The following is a 24,653-nucleotide window of genomic DNA, read 5'->3' on the forward strand; positions in this document are numbered from 1 at the left end:
TTTGATAGAGAAAATTGTTAATCTTACAATAAACTTTATTTAAACTTTATTTAAATGAATATGTTTGTAACACATAAAATCTTGATTTTTAATGCAGTAACTGTGGCAATGATATGCATTTTGTATCCAAAAAACCCCCAAAATATGAGCTCGAATCAACTTTATTTATTTATTATAAGAAATTTTATGTACAACTGATAATAATGTTATTGTTCAGTCGATTAGAAATAGGCAGAATTTAAATACCGATATTTTTATGAGACGTTCAATATTGAAATCAATATTAGTAGCATTAATTCCCTATTGGTCACCGCTGAATGAATGAACTTATTGGATGGGTCTTCTCTATTCTCCCATCAAGTAACTATAATTATTAAATAATAATAATTTGATAATAATTTGTATAAAAATACAAAGATGTATTATCAATAATAAATGATAAAAATTTCTCCACCAGCATAATTAATGGATGCACTTTTAACGTTCTTATTTTTCCATTGCCAATTACCATCTTTATATTCCCATAAATCATTAGTATTATCTATTCCAATAGCGTGTTGGTCAGAAAGAGCTTTGATATACTTAAATAGAGCTTCCGATCTAACAATACTAATAAATTAAAAATAAATAAAAATTAATTATTAAAGAAAAACGAAGCAAATTATTTGATTTATAAAATAACATACTGTTTATTATTAGATATATATCTGTAAATGTAATCACCATCACCTCTGATCCACAATGAATAATCATGAGGAGCGCAAGAAATTTGATAATAATCATTTTTACAATCAACTAAAATATGTAAATGTTAATTTATAAATTCTTTCCAGATATCATTTTTCTTTAAGTTTCATAATACATACCGCATATCCAATCATATCTATCAGTTTTAATATCATAAATACCTTTAATGAAATGGTTTTCAGAATCAGTAGTAAAGATCATATTGTAATCACAAATGGAAATTTTTTGATGTTTAAATTGTCCATCACTAATTCTACTTTCCCTTTAATAAAAATGTCAACCCAATTAATTAATATTATTAAAACAAACTTGATATTGTAAAAAATGTTTTACCATTTATTAGCATGAATAGTTCTGATATATACTTCATTATCTTTTTTAATAAGAACAACTGTTCCATCTGATCCAACAGCAAAATCTAAAACATTGGAATCCTTATATATTAAATGTTTTATGATTGGGCTCCAATGATAAAGCTAATATAATACATAATATTAAAAAGAGAAATAGATTCACTCGAAAAGAAAATCTTAATTGAACTTAGATTAGAAAGATACACTACTTCATCGTTATCTGTTAAAAACCAAATATCTTCTCCTCGACCAATATCGATTTTCTTTGGATTCTCAGGGTATGGAATTCCTCTAACCTGTTGATCACTAAAATTATTAAAAAACAAATAAGTGATGGTAAAAAGAATAATCGCTCCAATTTTAAAATTCAATAATTTAATAAATGATAAATGACAAAAGATCATTTTGATCATTTATTCAATAATAATTTTTTTTTTTAAAAAAAAAAAGAGAGTACTTAAAATAGGTTGATATTCGTCAGTATTTACGGTAAATTCATTCTAATAAGGTGTTGATTTGATTGTTGTACGAAAAGCGGCTTGAACTGGCTAATAACAGGTTAACTCGGCTAACTTAGACTGGTGTGGATCTAAGTTAATGAAAACTATGTTTGTGTATAAAGCATTATTTTAATAATGTTTTAAAATATTTGTCTAGGTTCCTTTAATAAACGCGAACGCGAATTAAATGATTTATGCTTTAAAAAGTTAACCGTACTAAAGTAGTCAATTTACCAATTACGCTGCTCATTCTTTAATGATAAGCCCATAATCCAACCATTTAGAGACTTTTGTTTTAAAAGTAATTCATTATTTTGATCATAAGGTAAACACAAAACGGAAAATATTATAATACCACTTGGAAGGATCTGCCATACCGCAGCGTTTATTAACCTTAAATTGGTTTATTATGCTTAATTTGTTATTTTTACTTATTTGATAGGTGCAAAGCTTTTAGAATATAAAACAACTTGTCATTTACGTAATTAAGTTAAGTCATATGACTTAATTAAGGTTATTAACCCTAAGGGGATAAGGCTGCACCTCTATAAATTGATCTGTTTTTTCAATTTGTACTAATTAGCAGCAAAAAAAAATTCATATAATTAATTACATTAATAAATGATTTTGGAGAAAAAAAAGACTGTAAAATAAAATTACAACTATTTATAACATCATTTAGATTACTTTTAATAAAAAGATTTTCCAAAAATTCATATTTATTTATTATAAGATAGTGTAATAGATAAACAAATAAAATAATCAGAAATTCGAATTTTTAATATTATAGATAATATAATTATTATTTTTATCAAGGAAAAAAAGATCTCCATTATAATTAATAGTTGCACATTTAACATTATTTCTAATCAAAACCCAAGTACCTTCAATATATTTCCATAATCTGAAATAATAATCAATTCCAATTGCATAATTTTCAGAGAGAACTTTAATATAATCGAATGGAATTTCTGCTAAAGGAGTACTAATAACAAATAAAATAAATAATAATAATAAAAATAATAATAAAAATAATAATAATAATAATAATAAAAATAATAATAAATATAAAATATATTTCAAAATATATTAAAGTAAACAATAAAATAACTTACTGCTTGTTTTTATTAATATATTTATAAATCAAATTATAACGATCTTTAATCCATAAAGAATGATCATGATAAGCACAATAAATGTGGTAATAATATCCTATGTCATCAACTTTTAATAAAGAATTTAAAAGAAAAGGTTAATATGTATTAATATTGATAAATTATAAATATTATTATTTGAAATGGTTAATATATACCAGATTCCCAATTATATGTATTAAATTCATCATGATAAACACCTTTATTGAAATCAGCATAATCATTTGTTGTAAAAATTGTTCTATGATCACATAAGGAAATAGTCCGATGAGTGTGATGATCATCATCTATTTTATCCCTAGTAAAAAATGAATATTAACATTATCATTAATAAATAGAAAATCATTAATTTATTTTTATTTTACCATGAATAAACATATAAATTTCTAATATATATTTCATTGTTTTGATTAATATAAACGGCTGTTCCATCTGATCCAATAGAAAAATCGGTGACATTCCTTCGCATAAATGTCATTTGTTTCAAAATTGTACTCCAATGATAAAGCTATAATATATATATATTTTATTTTTTTCTATCACAAAAATTCAAATTATCATATAACTATAATATAATGAATTACTTTTAATAATACATTACTTTATTTTCATCTGTTAAAATCCAAAAGTCTTCTCCTCGACTAACGTCAATTCTCTTTATCACTGCATTATTAGGAAATGGTGGTAATTTTATTTGGCCAGTTTTTATGTTTGGGTTATTTATGTCATTGAAAATCATATTGATAATTAAAATTATACATATTACAATTAAAATCAAACGAATTTGTTTAGTAATTGACAATTGATAAAAAGTCATTTTATTTTTTTTTTTTCGAACGGTAAAGAAACCATTTAAAAATTATTTTAGAATGTTAGTGTACTTAATAAATTGGCGTTTTGTAACCACAAAAAAAAATCCTGTTTTTATCTCGTCAATCTCAATTTCTGCAGTAACCTGCAGGCTGCAGCATCTCGCAACTTTGGTTTTAGTATATAAATTAGTTATATAAAATTGATTTCTTACATAATAATTAGAAACAAAAATAATTATTTAGAAAAAGAGAATTTTATTCAAAAATTTTATAACTCAATAAATATAATAAAATTACACAATTATTATTAAAACTTAATTTTCTTTGATGGTAAAAATAAAATTATCAGAATCAATAAAAAAAATGTCTCCATTATAATTAATGGTCGCGCCTTTAACACCATCTCTTATTAAACGCCAAGTACCGTAAGAATATACCCATAACCTATTAGAGTAATCAACTCCGATTACGTATTCTTCAGATAGAGCTTTCATTTGCATAAATGCCATGTCTGATCGAACAATTCTACAAGGTAAAAAGGTTTATTAAAGTGATAAAAAAAAAATTTGTTCATAAGTAGTATTAAAGTATTTAACTTACTGTCTATGTTCACTTATATATCTAGAAATGTAAGAATATGGACCTAATAACCACAATGATTGATCTCGAGAAGCGCAAGAAGTTTGAAGGAAAATGCGATATCCACCAGAAGTAACTTTAAAAACAGTATGATCGATAATTGATTAAAATTTATATTTATTATCGTAAATTTAAAAATTATAAACTGTAAATAGTAACTACCTATACTTACCATATTCCCAATTATACGTATTTGTATAACTATTATAAACCCCTTTAATTAAATCTAAATTAAAGGTTGTGATAAAAATCGTATTGGAATCGCAAATTGAGATAGAATAATAAACATCATATCTCACTTCATTTAATCTTTGCCTATAAAATGAATTAATTATTATATAGAAACATATAATATTTAAATGTAAAATAACAAATCATAAAAGTACTTTACCACAAAACATTCATATTTCTAATGTACAAAAACTTATAAGATGTAATAACAGCAACTGTCCCATCCATTCCGACAGCAAAATCAGTTACACTCTTGGCCATAGTAACGATCTCTTTTCGAATTGTGCTCCAATGATAAAGCTATTGTAAATCAAAAAAAAAATAAATAAATAAAAATAAATAAAAAACGTAATATCCTGTTTTTTCATTTATTTCCTTGAAATACAATCCCTAAACCTTTTAAGAATATAATTTTATACATTACCACACCATCATCATCTAAAATCCAAATATCTTCTCCCTGGCCAACATCGATTTTTTTTATTCCTACATCTTTAGGCAATGTAGTTATTAAATTCACTTCATTAACTTGCCTATTTAAGTTACTGATATCATTGAAAAAGAAGAAAATGATCAAAATTATAATTGCTCCAATAAAAATAAAACGCATAAGTTTAATAAATGATAATTGATAAAAAGCCATTTTTTTCGTTTTTTGCTTAGAGAGAAGATAATCGAAGTTACACGCATAAACATATTTAAATAAATTGGGAGTTTGTAGCTATATACTGTAAAAATCCTGTTTTTCTTGATAATCTAATTTCTAAATGGCCCGCAGGAAATGAAATCTAGATAAAATTCAGCTTTTTAATAAAAGTTTTCCCATCAATTATACATACTAACCTAATATATCTGTCGGTATATACAGTACTTGATCGTATCATATGACATAATAAATAATGTGTAACAAATAATTTCACTCCAAAACCATTGTTAATAAATCCCCAGTAAGTAATAATAAAAAATAATTTCGTATAAATCAAATTATCATCATCGACTAATTAACGGACGTACTTTAACATTACTTTTTATCCAATTCCAAGTGTCACTACATGATTCCATAAGTTATTATTAAAAATCAATTCCATGATCGGAGAGTGATTTAAATTACTTAAATTAAATATCTGATCGAGGAAATCTACAAGGTACGATAATATAAAGTTAAAAATAAATAAATGTATGAATAAAGCAGCAACTGTACGGTATATAAATAATGTAGTTTTGTAACTTACCGAAAATATAAAATATATCTCGATGGACCTCTGAACCATACCGAAAAATCATGAAAAGCACAATAAAATTGATAATAAATACTTCTTAATTCTAAATATATAGATGTTAAAATCATAATTAACAATTGATAATTTAATATATACCATAACTCCATTTATACGAACTAGTTGCAATAAAAGCAAAACCATAGTATTAAGTTTTTGAAAAATAAAATCCTTTAAACCTATTAAAAAATATACATGTAAATATATAAAGATAATTAATACACTACAGCGCCACTATCATCCAAAATCCCAATGTCTTCTCTCCGACCAACATCAATTTTTTTGATACTTACATTTTTAGGAAATGTAACTGTTACATTCACATTATTAATTTGCGTATTGATATAATTGCTCCGGCAAAACTCAAACTCAAATGTTTAAGGTAAATGAAAAGTCTATTTTTTTGAGAGAATTTGAGCTACACATTAGTATACTTAAAAAGTAAATTGGGCGTTTTGTGATCATATTTCTGAGTTTGTACGCATTTCAATAAGAAATTCATTTTGTAAAATTTTGTAAACCAAATCACCAAGAGTAAAAAAATTGTAATTAATGGCTGCGCTTTTCAGTTGCTTAAATGATATGTCTGATCGGTACATAAAGCGGATTCAACGGAGATAAAAGGTAAATATATAAAGTTAAAAAATCAACAATTTGTTCATAAATAATTTAAAGTAATTTAATTTATTGTCTGTGTTTATAGAAATATAACTAGATGGACGTGTATTTTTTAAAAAAATTATAATATTAAGTACTACTTTTTATACGTATCAGTATAATCTTAAACGCCTTTAATTAAATCTAAAATAATGGTCGTAATAAAATCGTTTGTTATCTCAAATCGAGAAAGAAAATAACATAGTTTTCTTTCCCTTTTATAAGAAATGGTTGTCTGATCCGGACAATAATCAATTAAATGAAATAATTGATCGAGAAATTTTAAGACATTGAAATTATATTATAAATTTTAAAATATTAATTCATGTATAAATTTATCTAAAAATGTACAGTATCTCAATGGACATGTAAAGCACAAAACATTTGATAATAAATATTTAAATGTATGCATTACATTTTTTTTCGCTCATGTAATACAATTATTATATTCAGATTGGTTTGTCTCACATGATTTTATTAATGACTGATTACAATTATGTAACGACTGTAACGTAACAAAAATGTGCCAAGAGTAAATCACTTAATTTAGACAACAATTAATTTAAATTTTAATTTAACATTTTTTTTTCTTTCGTCAATAATTTTATATACGTAGGTAAAAAAAAAATGAGTTGGAAACAAATTGACGGATACTTACAACAACTTGATATTGGTCCCGATTATGAATTATGGGGAGTTGACGATAATCAAGTAAGTAAAAAGATTTAAATTGCGAGGATTTATAAGGGTTTATTAATTCTTTAATTATAAATTTGTTTAAATTATTTAGGTTTTTAAATGGAATGTTAAATCTTGGATTCATGCGAAAGGAATTACAGTTTCAAATATTTCAGTTGGAGCTGATTTTAGTATTTGGTGTACCACTAAAGATCATAAAATCTATAGATTAGTAGGTGGAATTGATGGTAAATGGTAATTAAGAATATATATAGTACAGTGTAGTATATTCAATTCTTTCTTGAAAAATTATAGCTTATATTAATTACTTTTATAGGATGAGAATTGATGGATTCTTAAAACAAATTTCTGTCGGAGATGAAAATAATGTATGGGGAGTCAATTCAAAAGATGAAGTTTTTTATAGAAGAGATAACATTTGGGTTCAAGGTATGATTATATTCTATTTCATAATTTTTTATATATTTATTTATTTATTTACCTATTTATCTTTTAATAGCTCCTGGTAATCTTTCTCAAGTTTCTGTTGGAGCAGATGGAACTTGTTGGGGTGTGAACGCAAATCATGAAATTTTTAGATGGGACGGAGAAAAATGGTAATTTTTAATTGTTACAGTATCTCCTTTTTAGTTTAACTTTATTTTTTTTAAAATTTGCTTTTTTTATTTAAGGATCCCAGTTGATGGAAGTCTCAAGCAAATTAAAGTTGCTTCAATTCATCACATTGTAGGAGTAAATGATAAAAATGAAATATATTTATGGGAAAATGGTGATTGGAATCTTATTGAAGGCGGTTTACTTAAATATGTTTCAATTAGTCCTGAGGGTAATATTTGGGGGATTAATAATAATGACGAAATTTGGCATTTAACTTATGATGAAAGAATAGCTAATATTCATGTTCTTGACATTTAATATCTGTATATCAAGTACTGTATGTATATGAGGAATTATGCTGTGGCAACTGGGCAGTACGAATTATTGAATTTAATTTAATAAAATGAATCATATTGAATAATTTCAAAGATAATTTAATCAAGAAGCATGTATCTTGCAAATAGTGCTTACCAGAATCATATATATCGTGCGGCTGGCACTAAATAATATCACGTGACAAAATTTCAAATTCAGTAATACTTAATATTCCTTTAGAAGTAATAATTGTCCAAAACATTAAAACTAATTACGAACGAGAAATATTACCTATTGTTATTCCTAAGATTTCGGTAAGTTAAAAGAGAAAGATTGGTATAAAGTTATGCTTAAAAAGTTTTGATAAAATTCAAAAACTCTCGTTTTTTCTTTTATTGAAATGAAGGAACAAGCAGAAGAAACTTATCTGAAAATACGTTAAGCGGCGAAGAATTTGGTCCAAATCAACTTGAGGAAGACGATAGAGATGAGCGGGAAATTCCAGATGTTTAGCATTTTGTCGATGCTCGTTCAAATTTCACATCCACATATCATTCTGTTTGTCATGGAAGAGTACATCGATAATGTAATAATATAATCGGACTCTCCTGAAAACCTCCTTAGAGATGAACAACAAAAAAGTTTATAATTATGCTTAATGATCGAGAAAATCATACACTATTGTAATGGACTTTCTTACACATAACATCTCCTTATAATGTTAAAATATAACTTGGAAATATATATATAATATAATTTAAGTATATAACAATTTTGTATTTAGCATTTTAATTTAAATTGTTTACTATATTCACGAGTTTTAGATATAACGGAATGAACAAAATTTTTAACTTTATTCTTATTTCAGGATAAAGTGCGGGATCACCCGAGGGGATTCGAACCAAATCCCTTATTAGCATATGATTATTAAAATTAGGAACAAAATAAAGTGATAATTTAAGATTTAATACAGTTCCATTAAATTTTCGTTAGAACAGCATCAAGGTTGATCACACTTATACAAAAGAGGAAAAATTTAATTTTTGAATATGAAATTTAAGGTTTTCAAGACATGAGATTTCTTGTATCTAGGATCAATTGTTCCCCTCCTTTCATCTTCCTTCTCTTTCTGTCTTTTCTCGTCCTTTACGGAAAAATAACCAACATAGAGATTAGAGATACAACAAATAAAAAAAGTATTTAATCGTTAACATAGTGCGGACAATTAATGAGACTTCTAAATTTTATATTATATATTATTCTGGGGAAAATAAGAAAATTAAATTTTTAGAAAATATATATATTTATTTATTTTTTTAAAGAAAATGAAAGAAATAAATTATCTCAGATTTTATTTAAATTTCTTCAAATTTTAACGTACTTAAGCACAAAATTGTATGAGAACTGTGATCAAGTTCATGAGCATTTAAAGGACTGATTTTTTTTTTTGATTTTTTTAATTTATAAATTCTGAATTAAATCCTCTAAAAGAAATAATGTATTTACATTTACTTGTAGATATATGTTCAGACTTTTTGATATGTAAAAAAATGTTTACTTCTAATTTCCATTTGCCAACAGGTTTGGCCAGAGTTATGCAGAGTTATGCACGAGCACGTGATCAAGTAAACCAGTTGTCAGTACTTGCGGTACTGGTTGAGTTCTTTTAAATGGGCGTACAGTGGGTATTAGCATACAAATGGCCCGAGTTTAGGAGTTGTACTATCTCAAATGTATTTTTATACAGATCAATTTTGTGTAAATTTGATTCAATGAATGCTAGTGTCGTTAATCTCCTGAAAGGCATGATATTAAATTGTTAATTGAAAATTAACCTTAATATAATGAGATCAAATTGATGCGAGCAATCTGAACTACTTTTTGAATAAAAAGAAAATATCAATCGCAAGTATTTCTTTGTTGAAATATAAATTAATAATATTAGTAAAAAGAACGGTATTCCTTATCCTATTGTTTGGATATCACCAGTATTAATATGGTAAATAATAGTTAAAAGTTTATATTCAAATATTGTATAATATCGAATGACAAAATAATATTTTAACAAGCGTCTAAATGTTTACTATTTAAACCTTTTTATAATAAATTTTGTGACCCTTTAATTGTATTAGAAATTGAACAACATTTCCTTTTTGTTTCTTTCGGTGAGGGGGAAAGAAGATAATTTTATAAGTTTTCTATTTCGACTTTAGAAGTAGCATACATTCTTCTAGAATATATTATGCTTTATTTTCAAAGACACCCTATTATGACCATATTTATATACTGTATAATAAATAACGCTGATTTTCTGAATTAGTAATTTTCACGGAATAATATACATATTAGAATTAGAATTATTAATATTGTCAATCAGAAAAAAAATGTAACATTAGTTATTTACCTCATGATAAGGAAATTAATTATATCTCATAAAAAATATTCACAAATTTGTTGAGCAAGAGAAAGCGCAAATATTCTTTAAAAAACTTTCCTGAAAACGTCGTAAATTAAACTGAAAAGTCCGAAATTCCGAAGCGAGATTCCGAAATTAAACCGAAATTTATGAATAAAATTTCATTATGTTAATATTCGTCAATTTCGATTAGATTTGATTACATAAGTTTTATTATAGAATGAATTGATCCAACATTTAATACGAATATATACAGTATTTAAAAATGATTTACAATTGTTACAACATGTGAAAATATAGTATCCTATTTAATTTAACTAATGCTATAAAAAAAAAATATTAATAATAGAACCTAGAAACATTTAAAAGATCGACCAGCTACATAACATGTTTTTTGATCTTTTTATTTTCTTTCTCATTAAATTGATAGGACGATCCTAAATGAAAGATTTACAAAATACGAGTTCTAAAAATAATAATTATTTTTTTTTTTTACTTAAATATGGGGAATAACCCAAATTGTAGTATTTCACCTTTCTCCCTATTATCGTTAATGAATTATACATCATAAGAAGAGTTATTTAACTCTCGTCAGTTGATTCTTCATTCTTTGTTATCGACTTTAATATTTTTTTTCATTTGTTTTCTTTTATACGAAAAAAAAAAAAATAACGCTTGGGTATTATCATATTTTAGAGTCGTTAACAATGGATAAGGATCAAAACACCGCCGCCATCCCCATTACCACCAATAATGTTTACATAACGATAAATTATGTCTTTAATTCTATTTCAATACTATTATCATTATTATTGATGGTTATAATAATCCTTCTTAGAATTAAAGATATTAATTATTCAAATAGAATTTCACTTAATTTAATTATGTATGTTTCCATAACTGAAATATTTTTCTCAATCTCACAAGTAAGTATCATAATTTTTTTTTTACTTTTTTTTCAAAAAAAAAAAAAATTTTAATCTTAATTCCTTATTTTCATTTTATAGATGTTTAGATTTGATAACAACTTTTTTTCAGTATGGAATTCTTACTTATCATCATGGGGATATATTTTCACCACATTATTAATTTGCTTTTTAATAATATCAATATTAATTAATATACAACTTACATTTACATATAATCATAAAGATATAATTAATATAAAAAAATACTATTTAATAATTTCATTTTGTCTCACTGTTATTTTAAGCGTGTTGCCAATTACTTTTAATAATTTTTCTTTCGATAATGAAAGAAATTATTATTGGTACGACTCAATTATTTGGGAATGGGCAACATATACTGGATGGGTTACATTTACCATTTTGTATTGTTTAATTTCATTAATCTACATGCTTTACCGTTTAAACAAATCCCCTCAACCCATTTCTCAAATAAGATTATACAACGTTTCCTTGGGTATCTCCACTACTTTAACTTCTACTATCCTCTCCGAAAAACACGCTCAATCAAATCTCGTTTCAAAATATATTTCACATATAATTTTTTATTCACTTATCCCAATTTTATCATATTTACCCTCTCTTATATCGACTTTAGTCTATTATAATACAAATAGATATTCCTTTTCCTTAAATTTATTTTCATTGATTTGTATATCATCACAAAGTATATTCACCTTTATTATATTCTTATTTGATCCTATTATTGATGAAGTAATCTTGGAACATAAAAGAAATGCTGATCATAAAAAACACGTTTTGGATAACATAAAAAAAGGTGTTTACGTTGATAATATTTATAATATTGATCGTGAATTACCTAGTAATAGAGTTCAAAATGATAAAATAAATGAGAATAAAAAGAGGAACACAATTTATAGTTATGCAAAGAATGCAAAGAATAGAATATCTATCTTAACTTCTACTGTTCTTCATAATAAGAAGAAAAGTATAGATGGTAAAGATGGTAAGAAGGACGTAAAAGATATTTTTAATCTTGACAATGAAGTAGATGACATTTTATCTCTTCTTTGAACTCTCTTTTTTTTTAATTAATAAAATTAATGAAAAAAGTGAATAAATAAACATATATAATTCTAAACGATAATATAATTTTATTAATAATGTATGATTAATTCTTCAAATTTGTAAAGTCAAAAAATAAATTGCTTCGAACAATAATTAACGTGTTTTTTTAAAATTGCCGAATGATTTAATATTTACAGCAATCTTAAAGATTTCATGTAATACTGCTGCTCACACTCGCTGTTTCGAATATATACATACATATATATATATAGGATTCCAAATATGACAATCCCGAAAATTTAAATCCCGGATCAACTTGTTCCACAGAGATGTATGCCAAGGAAAATCCTGAGGATAATATGTTGGGTAAGGATTTTAAATTATTATTTTGGTCATCGGATTTTCGATCATAACAAATTGATGTCCAAATTCTAGTTTGGTATTCCGGATCCGACACTTCAATTTGGGAAGTCCGAAACAACCTAATATAGATATCATTAATTTGCATTATGAATAGAAAAATTTAAAAGGAAAATACTATATAAAGTTGACATTTATTACATCAGGATTCAGAACGTTTATTATTAATTATTTTTAATACTTTTACACTATCAACATTTATTATATTACAGGAAACAAGTATGGGGGTGTCCCTTATCCCGAGGTTCGAATTTAATTGAAATTAAAAATTCCATGTTTAAGGGGATACCTTAAAATGTCTGTATAGATCCTTCCATAATATTCTCCCCCTTTTTCATGTATAGCATATAGTATAATTTCTTCCTTCTCCCTGAAATTTATAGAATGTCGTACAGATATAAATTTTAAGCCCTTATTTTAAGCCTTATTTATTTTATTATTTTTGGTATTTAGAGTTACCGAGAATGCGTACCTTGCTTTAACTAATGCCCCAGCAATGCTTATATTAAAAAAAATCTAAATCCTAATTCACATCAATTCAAAAGTAGAAAATTTTGAAAATGTAATGAAAAAATGAATATAAACCGTTCATTTTCAATTTTTTTCAAAGCATTTCTCTTAAAGTTTTTTTTGATTAATAAAAGATCTGCTAAATGGAATATAATGTACTATGAAGCGATTTGAAGCGTCATACTGATCAAAAGTCTGGAATTAAACCCTGATCAAATCCCGGATTTATCTGGGGTTGAAATGGATCCATGTTTCATCCCGGATTTTCCTATATTTCATCCCAGATCTTCTTATATTTATCCTGGATCTGAATTTACAGTTCCGCACGGATCGGATCGGAAAATTCGAAAAAAAATTTTTTCTGATCGACAGTCATGTGCATGCTAAGGCACGTCATGGTTTTGTGCTATTGGCTTAATCTCATCTCTATAAAGCGATCAAAGATTATTTTGATGAGAAGAATGGTCGTATCTTCACTTTTTAAAGTTTTTTGAGCCCATCATTATGTCGAGTGTAGAGGCAACAAAAGATGCGGATAAAGGAACATGGAGGAAGAAATTCGTTACACGCTTAGAAAAAATTGTGAATGACGAACAACGAAATGAAAGGTATTTTATTTTAATATTTATCTTTTTCTTTCAGTCTGTTATGACAGTTTTGCACAGCCAAAGGAGGGTTTCGTTCCCGCCTGAGGTGATGGTGGTTTCGTCCCATCGTATGTCACCTGATTGTTTAAGCTTCTCGGAATATGATTGTTCTGCACGGCTACTTACCATTTACCACATTTTTCAAGAACTTATCATGTGTAGATAATTTTTGGAACAAAATTGAAGGAAAAAAACGGAATTTACGTGAAGAATTGGAAGTAGAATAAGATGATGAGTCTAACCTACTGCGTATAATAATATATTACGTTGCTCTAACACGTGTACACCCCTAGAATTCAGTCCGCAACAATGCAGAAATAGAAGTCCAGAAGTCCAGAACTATTAGATACTGCTCGCACAGAAAAACGAAAGCAATTTTGAACTCACTGAAGTGGAAGCCTGAAAATGTAGTAAATGTTGGAAAACGTCGCGAATTACCCAAATAAGAATACGTAGTACAAACATTTATTTAATATCCTGTCTATTGAGCTCATTGCTTCTTATAATAGTAGAGGAAATTCTGAATATGATAAATCTAATGATTCAGCGGTGAGTGATACGGAAGAGAGTGATATAGAAGAGAGTGATATGGAAGTTATTGATGCAGGACAAAATTCAAAAGAGATTGATGACCTTTCTCAGGTATTATTTCTTTATTACCTTCTTTTTGTATCAATTTATGCTTACATCTGTCTTTCTCTTAGGACGAAACAGGAATTCGAAACAAGTTACTCAAAATATTGGTTGCCCGTCAAGAAAAAGACACAAAGTCCGGCAAAAACTTTATGACGTCAATCCATCTTAATGGGATATTAGATTTTTCTATGATGTGATACGCGAGAAGATAAAAAATTCTTTGGATATTGGTCAATTTACTTGGCTTGAAGAGGTACTTCGGAAAAAGACTTGGAATCCAATTCCCGAATTTACACAGTGCATTAATCAATTTACCGAGGTGAATGCACCCGAGCTAAAATTCCAACAATTGTTCGCAAGTCATGTATTATCGGAAGATTTGATTCTAGCTATTACGAGGCACATGATATTGCCCAGCAAATACTAACACACTTGTAAGTATTTTTTTATGTTAGCCAATTCTTCCCATTTCTTCACATCAATATTATTACAGTCTTACATCTACAAGGTAGTTCTGTATACCTGGAAACACCAATTAGGATTTAATCAAAAGTCTTAATTTTAAAAGAATGTATGCTATAAATACTACTGTGTATATTTTAAATTGATTGTTTAAAATGCATCAGGATGTATTAGATGTTAGATAGTAAGTATCAATTATAAATTTTGAAGTATTTAATAATTATACCCATTAATTCTTTATTTATTTCACTTAGGATCAAATTAACTACTCTTATATATATATATGTGTGTATATATACATATATATATATGACACAAAATAACAAAAGTTTGATGGAATTTTTAAGATAATTAAGACAATGTAAAAAAATCAAGCTATTATTATTATGGAGATTTCATTCGTTAGAAAGGCAATCTGTAACAAAAGAAGATGATGACCAGGTCAAACTATGTCGAAATTCCATGCGAATTCTGAATTTCCGCATGAGATGTTATTATTGATAAACGGGATGATGGAACAGCATATTCATATACATGCGATAGATGTTTATATTTAGAATACATATTCTTATTGATTTTTAAATTATACTAGTTTAATTTAGCATGATAATTATTTGATAAATTTCGTAGTCACTGATATAAAGAATACTTTATATCGGTAAAGCGTTCTTAAATTTGGAAAAATTATAGAAGTAACATTCAAATAGGTGGTATTCATATATTACCAAGCTTTAATTATTACTCGAGAGAAGATGGCACCAAAGCTCCAAGACAGTCGGTTCCAGATTTTTTTTTCGCATTATGAATTTAAAATTTAAGATAAGACAATTTACGATGGACCCGCTTATTAAGGCAGTAGAAATGTCATCATTAAGTGTGCCAGCAGCTGCAGCTGCTCCAATATCGTATGGCAATTCCAGGACAGATGCTTCCTGCAATGATACCGGGTATGACACCTAGACCAGGTTTGTCTCCTGTTATGGGTAGTATGCCTCCAGCTGATATAGAGGAGGAAGATATCTTCAAATATAGACAATGAAGATGTATCAAGACAAGGTAAACTATAAAGATTATTTTTCTATTTATTTATTTATATTTATCAAACATCTAACTTTTTCCTTTATCTGCTTAGGCTATAATCAAATAATGTACTACTACTGTAAATCAAGTTTATAACCACCAGATGATATCGTTAGGAGCGATTTGGATTTCATCTGAAAATTCAATAAATTTCGCAGATATTATCAAAATTCAACAAAAATTATTTATTGCCTACTTTATCAATTTCGGAGGAAAATCTCATGAAAATTTTGCAGAACAAATTAATCAATTCTTAGATGATAACTGAAGATATTGTAATTCAAGAATTTAATGAATAGGGTGATAGCGAACGGGATGAATTTAAAGGAAAAATATATCACGAACTTTTCTTAAAGCGACTATCTTTGGAATTACTATATATTAAAGTCGTTGGAATTTGCAGAGAAGGAAGAAATTGACATTGGAGGATTGATTAATCAAGAAAAACCGAAGAATAAATTTCAATTTTAAAGGAGACATGACAAAATATTTAGAGCAATATACATTATTTTTAATCAAACGGTCGCTGGACAATCGACGAAATTGGCGATGGCTTTTGAAATGTGGTCGAATTATTTTAAAAAGTAATCTGTAATTATGTTATGACGGGATGGGAGGGTATGTTGTACGCAGAATATTTCATCAAAATAATCCTAAATTATTCAGTTTTATAAATTAAAATAACAATTTGAACTTTTTGAACTTTGTTTTTTTTGAAACTTGAAATTATTTTTGTCTGTCAAATTATATTAGAAAAATATACTTAACGGGTATCAAAGCTTGATCGATTTTTGATCGATTTATTGATTCATCGATTCATCGATCAAAAATAACAGAAGAGCATTAATTAAGAAAAATGGATTAGAGGATTTGGATAGAGATTTAGAATTAATGATTATAATTAGGGATTACTAATTCTCACACTCATACTTTTTTGATTTTTGAAATAAATTATTCTACTCATATCTATAAAATTTTCATTTATCTATATTGTATGTGTATGGTATGGTTTTTTATTTATACAGTATAATTTTTTTATATACTAAAGTTACTTTAAATCTTCCTAATTTCTAACCCAAGCAAATCCTAACCCTAATACTAACATTAATCCTAATCTTAATATACCTATCTTAATATACCTTAATCCTAACCTAGTACTAATTCTAATCTAACTCTAACCCCAATAGATGCAACGAGGGACTTATTTATTATCGATGTAGACGTTGTATATTAATAATTCTATATTTTTATTTTCAATATTAATTTTTTTATTATTAAAATGTATTCCCTTAATAATTATTTCAGTAGTAAGTTTTATTTTTTGTTTCTTCATTTTTATATCACGTATTTCATGGATATTATTTAAATCAAATAAATATACATTTTCTTGTTTACATAAATCTATTATACCTGATGGTACATGTTTAATTATATCTGTAATAATTATTATTGGTATTGCTTTTAATCTTAACGCTGCCTCCTTTACTTTATACACATTCCTTGCTTCTAATAATGATTTATTTAATACATATCCTTTACATTCAATAACCACTACACTCCCTTCTTTATTTATTCCAAATATATCAATTCCTTCATCACCCATTACCTTAGGCTGATTCCATATTCCTTCGATTTTTGGTCGCTTCCATGTCGTTTTTGTTTTTCTAAGATTTAATTTTTGAAGATTTCCCAAAATCATATTTTGCCATGTTGGCTGTATTTGTAACCTATCAAAATCTGATTTTAATCCTTCCATTTTTATTTAATATAGATACTTGCAATTCTTTCAAAGTGCCCTTCTATTTCCTGAGTAAGGTTTTCAATTTCACTATATATTTTTTGTTCTAATGGTGTAAATCCACTAAGTAATGGTCTCAATACTTTTAAAAATTCATACCGTCGCGTCCTTTTTATTTTTAATTTTTCAATTTCATTCTGTATTAATTTTTTTCTATCTCTTCGCCTTACTGTTTCATGTTCTCCTTCATATTGATATGACATTGAAGATACTTCACCGTACTCTTTGTTTTCTTCATTTAACAATTCTTTATATTTATTATTAATCCAATTTTCACAATTTTCAATACTCAATTGTACTCGTGTTAATTCTTTTGTTGCTTGTGTCCTTAAATTTTCTAATTTAAGAAGCTCTTTTTCTTGCTCTTCAATCTCTTTACGAATTTTTTGTAAATTATTCATTTTTATTTTAAATTACCTTAAACTTTTATTTTAAACCCGAAACTTATTTATCAAGTCATAAGATTGAAACTTTAAAAATGATGTAAATTGGGTGTATCGTTACACTATGCAAAATCTTCAACGCGACAAAAAGAAATTCTTTAAACAAAAAGGTCTTTGTATTTGAAGAATTAATTCAAATGCTGGACATTGCCTAGTATGTCAACCTCTATACCTTATAATCCCAAAACCGCCGCCTTGTTGGTCATTGACATGCAAGTAAGTCGTTGAAATTATTATTCCTAAAATTTGCGCCTTTCTAAATAATGACACTTTAGTAGGAAATCTTTCGTAACGATGCTACTGATATTATTCCAAACGTACAATCTCTTGTCAAATCTTGTCATGAGAAAGGTGTTCCAGTTTTTTGGACTCAGCATGGTCACAGAAATCCTGAATTCGATGGAGGTGCTTTGGGACGATGGGTACGTGATAGTATTTTCTATTTAGCTATTTAGTAAACACTAAAAAAAATTATTTCTTTTAAGTGGGGAGATAGGCTGATCAAATGGGGATCTGACGAATGGCAAATTCTAAAAGAAATGCAGCCGTTTGTTTCTGTCAGTGTTCAATTATTCTCCAAAAATTCGAATCGGATATGATAATATTTAATATTCCATTTCGAATATTTGTACCTACTTGTCTTTTTTCCGTTTCTCTTTAGAGATCTCAAACTTCACTTGATACCCTGGACTTCATCATCAAAAGCAAAACGCGTTATGATGCTTTCTACAAGACTGAACTTAACTCTTTGCTTATCTCTCTTGGTATTGAGACACTCATCATTTCTGGCGTCAGGACAAATTTATGTTGTGAGACAACTGCCAGAAGTGAGTACAATGTATCTTTAACATTATATATAGAATTATTTATGCATAGTGAAAAGAGAAATTTGTCTGATCATATTATTATGTTGCAAATTTTTTAGGAGGATTTGACAAGAATTATGATATTGTATTCATTAAAGACGCGACTGCTACAGAAAATCAAAAAATGCACGAGGTAGGCACGCGTTTTTCCATGCAAATATTAATTTTAATATTTTTATTAATGTCAAATTACTAAATACTTTTTTGTCAATAGGCAACTCTGTTGAATATGGAGTATGGATGGGCAAAAATCGTTACTGCTATTGACGTTATTGAATGGCTTGCACACATCGGGAAAACATGATTGTAGAATATATGGACATTTTAATGATTAGATGGGACATTTTAATAATTAATAGTCATTAGATCGCAAAGTATTCACTAGATCAACTGTAAAATTATCGTTCACACCAATCGAACTATCATTTTTTTTTTTATTATATTTATCACGTGACATTATTTAATGGTTTTTAGTTTATATGTTTCTCTGGTTTTTACCTTGTTTTCTATTCTACAATATTTCTATGATTTCTAGACGAAAAACAAAAATTACATGTAGTTGTCTAATTTTAATGAAAATAAGACTTTAAAAATTATCATTAAATACATACTATAGCATAAATCTTTTCCAGCCATTTTGTGATTTTATGTTCCATTCTTTTTTCAAATGTTAAATGCATATGTAAGATCAGAAACCTTTTTACCGACACGATTTGCTAGGCATTCATCCATTCAGAGAAAGTCTTACTGCATCAAATTGAGCATTACTTATAATGAGAGAGATAAAATATTTAACAATAGAGCGTTTACAGATAACAGTCCTACAAATCTTAGTTCGCACGTGATCACTGAAGTATGATATAAATATAATGGATAATGATCTACGTGCCCTCGTTTTTTTTTCACGCACAATTCTCAATTGCAGTAATGCTACAAGTATTAAGTATATAAAGATATATATTCTTATTCACCATAGTAATCCATTATGTGATTGAATTAAAAGAATATGGGCAGTCAATAGCTCATTGCACAAACAAAGTACGATCAAACTCAGAATTAGGATGTATCGAGTTAAAAGTTATTACATATTGATGACAAAACAAATTAATTGGAATTCGATTACATTAAATCATCACATTGTACCCATCCGTTCAGCAAATAACAAATATGTACATTAAAATGGATACTTAAATATGTATTGTATGTCACTTAAATTATATTATCATAAATCAAAAAAATTATGGATAAACAAACAATAATTATATGTTTATGAAGGTAATTAATGCTTAAATAATTTATTTTATTATATTACTTTATTAACAATTAAAAAAAAAAAATAATAATTTCTACGCACTCCTTAGTGAATCTGTGAGAACTGTTGCAGGTCCCTCTTTCTTAACCATAATGTTCAAACTCTTCCTTATATGTAAGTTACGATCTGTCATATCTTCGAGTTTTGCCTTACCGCACTGCTTAACCTCTGAGATTACCAAATACCCGTCTCAACATAACATGTAGACTTATTTATTTCATAAATCAGCCGTACATTTTAATGGTTATTATAAATCAAATTTAAAATTTTCATATATTAAATCCTTCTAGTACTATCAGAATGGAAAATGTACCCTGGGTATTATACAATTTTTAAGCCAGGTATTTTGTATTATACCCGGGTATCTTAAGCAGTGTGGTACGGTAGAGGTTTTCTTTTCATCCTTTAAATTTTATAGATTTTATTAGCAAATTTTTAAAGGATATTCAATTTAAATATAACTGAATTATATAATCTTCTTATACAAATTATAGATATGGTACGCCAAGCACAATTAAACTGACGGAATCAGAAATTCAAAATGCAACTAATATTAAGATGATTGTAATTTTTTTAATTTATGATGATGATTTTATACAATCATTTTAAAGGGCCTCTTATGAAAGTCTATCGGAAAAAAATGGACGAATTAAGTTGTACAGTACAACCTTTGGTTTAGAAAGCGATACAATCAACTTATTCAAAAAGAAAATCCGAGAATTTCCGTGATGTGTTATTAATGATAAACTGGATGATGGAACAATAGATGCTTATATTTAGAATACATATTCTTATTTTATTTTTAAATTTAGATACTAGTTTAATTTATCATGATAATTATTTGATAAATTGATATAAAGAACACTTTATATCGGTAAAGCGTTCTTAAGTTTGGAAAAATTATATAAAATAAGTGGTATTCATCTATTACCAAGCTTTAATTAGATGGCACCAAAGCTTTGGATATATCTAAGACAATCGGTTCCAGATTTTTTTTTTTCGCATTATGAATTTAAAATTTAAGATAATACAATTTACAATGGTCCCGCTTATTAAGGCGGTAGAAATGTCAACATTCATTATCATTAAGTGTGCCAGCAGCTGCAGCTGCTCCAATATCGTATGATCGGTCACCAATTCCAGGACAGATGCCTCCTGCAATGCCACCGGGTATGGCACCTAGACAGGTATGTCTCCTGTTATGGGTAGTATGCCTCCAGCTGATATAGAGGAGGAAGATATCTTCAAATATAGACAATGAAGATGTATCAAGACAAGGTAACTATAAAGATTATTTTTCTATTTGTTTATTTATATTTATTAAACATCTAACTTTTTCCTTTATATGCTTAGGCTATAATCAAATAATGTACTACTGTAAATCAAGTATATAACTACCAGATGATATCGTTAGGAGCGATTTGGATTTCATCTGAAAATTCAATAAATTTCGCAGATATTATTAAAATCCAACAAAAATTATTTATTACCTACTTTATCAATTTCGGAGGAAAATTTCATAAATTTTGCAGAACAAATTAATTCAATTCTTAGTTGATAACTGAAGATATTGTAATTCAAGAATTTAATGAATAGGGTGATAGCGAACGGGATGAATTTAAAGGAAAAATATATCACGAACTTTTCTTAAAGCGATTATCTTCGGAATTATTATATATTAAAGTCGTTGGAATTTGAAGAGAAGGAAGAAATTGACATTGGAGGATTGATTATTCAAAGAATAAATTTCAATTTTAAAGGAGATATCACTAAATATTTAGAGCAAAATACATTATTTTTAATCAAACAGTCGTCGGATAATCGACGAAATTGGCGATAGCTTTGAAATATGTGGTCGAATTATTTTAAAAAGTAAATCTGTAATTATGTTATGACGGGAATGGGAGGGTATGTTGTAAAATACCCGGAGCAGTCGATATAAGCAGAGCTGACAAATAATTTCGGTCACCGGACAATCAACGAAATTGGCGATAGTAAATCTGCAACTATATTATGACAAGAATGGGAAAATACCCGGGGCAATCAAATAAGCAATGCTATGATGTAGCATCCAAGCTTAAAAGGTTGTGGCTTTGGGCTTTACCACCTTGCCAGAAACGTATGATCCTTACAGTATTGGTCATGAACTACAAGACTTGATTGACCTATATGGCTTGGAATCTTTCGTACTTCTTTCTAGTAATTTTACAACTTCCGCCAAGCGTTTAAACATTGAAATTTAGAACTTTCGATACTGTTGGACCAAATCATATTCATTGGTCATATTATTACTTTAAATTTTCGCGTTTTTATTTTTGAATTATGCCAATAGTCTTGTGGTCTTTGACCGAAAGTCATTTAAAAAAGGTGATATATTGATATACTGATATGACCTAGTTATTTTCGAAACTCCAAAATCTTGTTGATATGAAAATACCTCTTAATCAGTGGGACTGGGACATGTCCTTGGATGGGACGGGACGGGACAGTCCAGGACTTGGACAAGATGTTGTTGATGTCCGGGACAAAAATTCATTATAAGAGGATATATGATTTATATATAATATTAATAAATTGGACAATGTTTTAGACGGGACGGGACGGGACAAATGAAATTGGATTTGGACAGGACATCGAAATTTTGTGGGACACTGTCCTGCGGTAACCATATGTTAATGCTATTTGTTTTTGGTCATGATCACATTAGTTTTAAACCGAAGCAGTTGATTAGTTAGAAAAAATGGGACAGCTAAAACTTGGGGGGAATTCAGTTGATGTAGATGTAGATGTAGATGTAGATCTTCGATTTTCTTTTTCAATAGTAAAATTCGAGTTATGAATTTTAGCACTCGTTGCAGTCGTATACTCCGTATAACTGGGCATTATTGGAGGGGAACCTGCAGATCATCCAGTAAAATTTCGTATAACTGGGTATTCTTGAAGGATGGACTGCGATTTCTATATTTGCAAGTTGTAACTGATCCTATTTATAAGGAGATGATTATGACGCTCCTTTTAAACTACTACAATGATATTTCTTATCCATCTACCAAAATACCAAAATTTAAGTATAATAGAAATCAAAGAACTCTATAATTGCCTATTTCTTTAATATTGTCAAACTGTTGTATAGTATCCATATAGTATCCATTCAAATATTAGTAATTACGGGGCGGTAACATTTAGTTTACATCAGTCATTATAGTAGTAATATAATAAATAGTTATTGGATGAGGGAATCGAAGAATTTATAGTTTTGTTATTAGGAATACTGCGGTGACCAATAGAAATTAATGCTACTAATACTGATTTTAATGGATGTCTCAAAAAAATACTGGTCAGAAAAAAGTAAAATTCCCGCATATTCCTAAATCCTAATCGACTGAACAATAAAGTATTTCCTTTCATTATAAAAAGTAATAATTTTATTAAGTATGCCTAGGGATGATTCTAGAACTTTTAACTATTTAGGATTATACAAATATTATTTTACAAAGGATGCAAAAAGCGTTAAACCATCCTCCATCCTGATCGATGATCGGATGATTTTAAAAAATGATTGTCTAATTTGACGATCAAAACAATGATTAACTTATTTATCGCAGAATATTTCACCAAAATAATCATAAATTATTCAATTTTATAAATAAAAATAACAATTTAAAACTTATTGAATTTTGTTTTTTTGAAACTTGAAATCTGTTAAATTATAATACTTATCAGGTTAACTTAAAGATTCTGATCAATCAAAGCTTGATCGATTTTTGATCGATTTATTGATTTATTCATCGATTCATTGATCAAAAATAACAAAAGATAAAAGATTCGCATAATAATTAATTAGAGAAAATGAATTTAGTTTAGTTTAAGGATTTGGATAGAGATTTAGAATAAATGATAAATGATTATAATTAGGGAGTATTGATTATAATTAGAGATTATTTGATTAAGTTAGATTAAGTTAGGAAAAGTTAGGAGGTTGATAAATTGTGTCACGGGGTCCCTTAATGTAACAGTGAGTATTAACATACGAACTGGCCGGAATTAACGTTAACGCTATCGTGTGTAAGTGCATAACTCCCAAACTC

General features: G+C 27.4%; 8 protein-coding genes across 8 annotated transcripts; 4 read left to right on the forward strand and 4 right to left on the reverse strand.

Annotated features, from left to right (window-relative positions):
• Nucleotides 1–425: 425 nt before the first annotated feature.
• Nucleotides 426–3,493, reverse strand: OCT59_003865 (uncharacterized protein; the record flags this gene model as incomplete). The annotated part of the gene is made up of 12 exons (XM_025324681.2): nucleotides 426–609; nucleotides 687–795; nucleotides 867–1,009; nucleotides 1,081–1,223; nucleotides 1,310–1,406; nucleotides 1,835–1,968; nucleotides 2,123–2,175; nucleotides 2,485–2,585; nucleotides 2,716–2,824; nucleotides 2,913–3,052; nucleotides 3,120–3,262; nucleotides 3,356–3,493. 12 exons carry the CDS (start codon nucleotides 3,491–3,493, stop codon nucleotides 426–428), a joined length of 1,494 nt encoding a protein of 497 aa, XP_025184916.2.
• Nucleotides 3,494–3,807: 314 nt separating this feature from the next.
• Nucleotides 3,808–5,320, reverse strand: OCT59_003866 (uncharacterized protein; the record flags this gene model as incomplete). The annotated part of the gene is made up of 6 exons (XM_025314532.2): nucleotides 3,808–4,091; nucleotides 4,167–4,281; nucleotides 4,378–4,520; nucleotides 4,597–4,736; nucleotides 4,861–4,981; nucleotides 5,280–5,320. The coding sequence occupies 6 exons, from the start codon at nucleotides 5,318–5,320 to the stop codon at nucleotides 3,881–3,883; spliced, it is 771 nt and encodes a 256-aa protein (XP_025184915.2). The 3' UTR covers nucleotides 3,808–3,880.
• A 1,677-nt stretch (nucleotides 5,321–6,997) lies between these two features.
• OCT59_003867 (uncharacterized protein) lies at nucleotides 6,998–8,108 on the forward strand (the record flags this gene model as incomplete). The annotated part of the gene is made up of 5 exons (XM_025314531.2): nucleotides 6,998–7,081; nucleotides 7,161–7,303; nucleotides 7,386–7,498; nucleotides 7,569–7,665; nucleotides 7,741–8,108. 5 exons carry the CDS (start codon nucleotides 6,998–7,000, stop codon nucleotides 7,982–7,984), a joined length of 681 nt encoding a protein of 226 aa, XP_025184914.1. The 3' UTR covers nucleotides 7,985–8,108.
• A 2,996-nt stretch (nucleotides 8,109–11,104) lies between these two features.
• Nucleotides 11,105–12,397, forward strand: OCT59_003868 (uncharacterized protein; the record flags this gene model as incomplete). Its single annotated transcript, XM_025314530.2, has 2 exons — nucleotides 11,105–11,323; nucleotides 11,405–12,397. The coding sequence occupies 2 exons, from the start codon at nucleotides 11,105–11,107 to the stop codon at nucleotides 12,395–12,397; spliced, it is 1,212 nt and encodes a 403-aa protein (XP_025184913.2).
• Nucleotides 12,398–13,825: 1,428 nt separating this feature from the next.
• Nucleotides 13,826–14,801, forward strand: OCT59_003869 (uncharacterized protein; the record flags this gene model as incomplete). The annotated part of the gene is made up of 4 exons (XM_066147916.1): nucleotides 13,826–13,929; nucleotides 14,115–14,126; nucleotides 14,478–14,610; nucleotides 14,673–14,801. 4 exons carry the CDS (start codon nucleotides 13,826–13,828, stop codon nucleotides 14,799–14,801), a joined length of 378 nt encoding a protein of 125 aa, XP_065996566.1.
• A 2,546-nt stretch (nucleotides 14,802–17,347) lies between these two features.
• On the reverse strand, nucleotides 17,348–17,845 carry OCT59_003870 (uncharacterized protein; the record flags this gene model as incomplete). The annotated part of the gene is made up of 1 exon (XM_066147917.1): nucleotides 17,348–17,845. The coding sequence occupies one exon, from the start codon at nucleotides 17,843–17,845 to the stop codon at nucleotides 17,348–17,350; it is 498 nt and encodes a 165-aa protein (XP_065996567.1).
• Nucleotides 17,846–17,904: 59 nt separating this feature from the next.
• OCT59_003871 (uncharacterized protein) lies at nucleotides 17,905–18,345 on the reverse strand (the record flags this gene model as incomplete). The annotated part of the gene is made up of 1 exon (XM_025331614.2): nucleotides 17,905–18,345. One exon carries the CDS (start codon nucleotides 18,343–18,345, stop codon nucleotides 17,905–17,907), a length of 441 nt encoding a protein of 146 aa, XP_025184912.2.
• A 185-nt stretch (nucleotides 18,346–18,530) lies between these two features.
• On the forward strand, nucleotides 18,531–19,883 carry OCT59_003872 (uncharacterized protein). The gene is made up of 6 exons (XM_025314529.2): nucleotides 18,531–18,603; nucleotides 18,666–18,809; nucleotides 18,873–18,944; nucleotides 19,049–19,214; nucleotides 19,313–19,386; nucleotides 19,468–19,883. The coding sequence occupies exons 1-6, from the start codon at nucleotides 18,544–18,546 to the stop codon at nucleotides 19,555–19,557; spliced, it is 606 nt and encodes a 201-aa protein (XP_025184911.1). The 5' UTR covers nucleotides 18,531–18,543; the 3' UTR covers nucleotides 19,558–19,883.
• Nucleotides 19,884–24,653: the final 4,770 nt, after the last annotated feature.

Source organism: Rhizophagus irregularis, chromosome 12 (assembly GCF_026210795.1).
Source record: "Rhizophagus irregularis chromosome 12, complete sequence".
Classification (NCBI taxonomy): Eukaryota; Fungi; Glomeromycota; class Glomeromycetes; order Glomerales; family Glomeraceae; genus Rhizophagus; species Rhizophagus irregularis.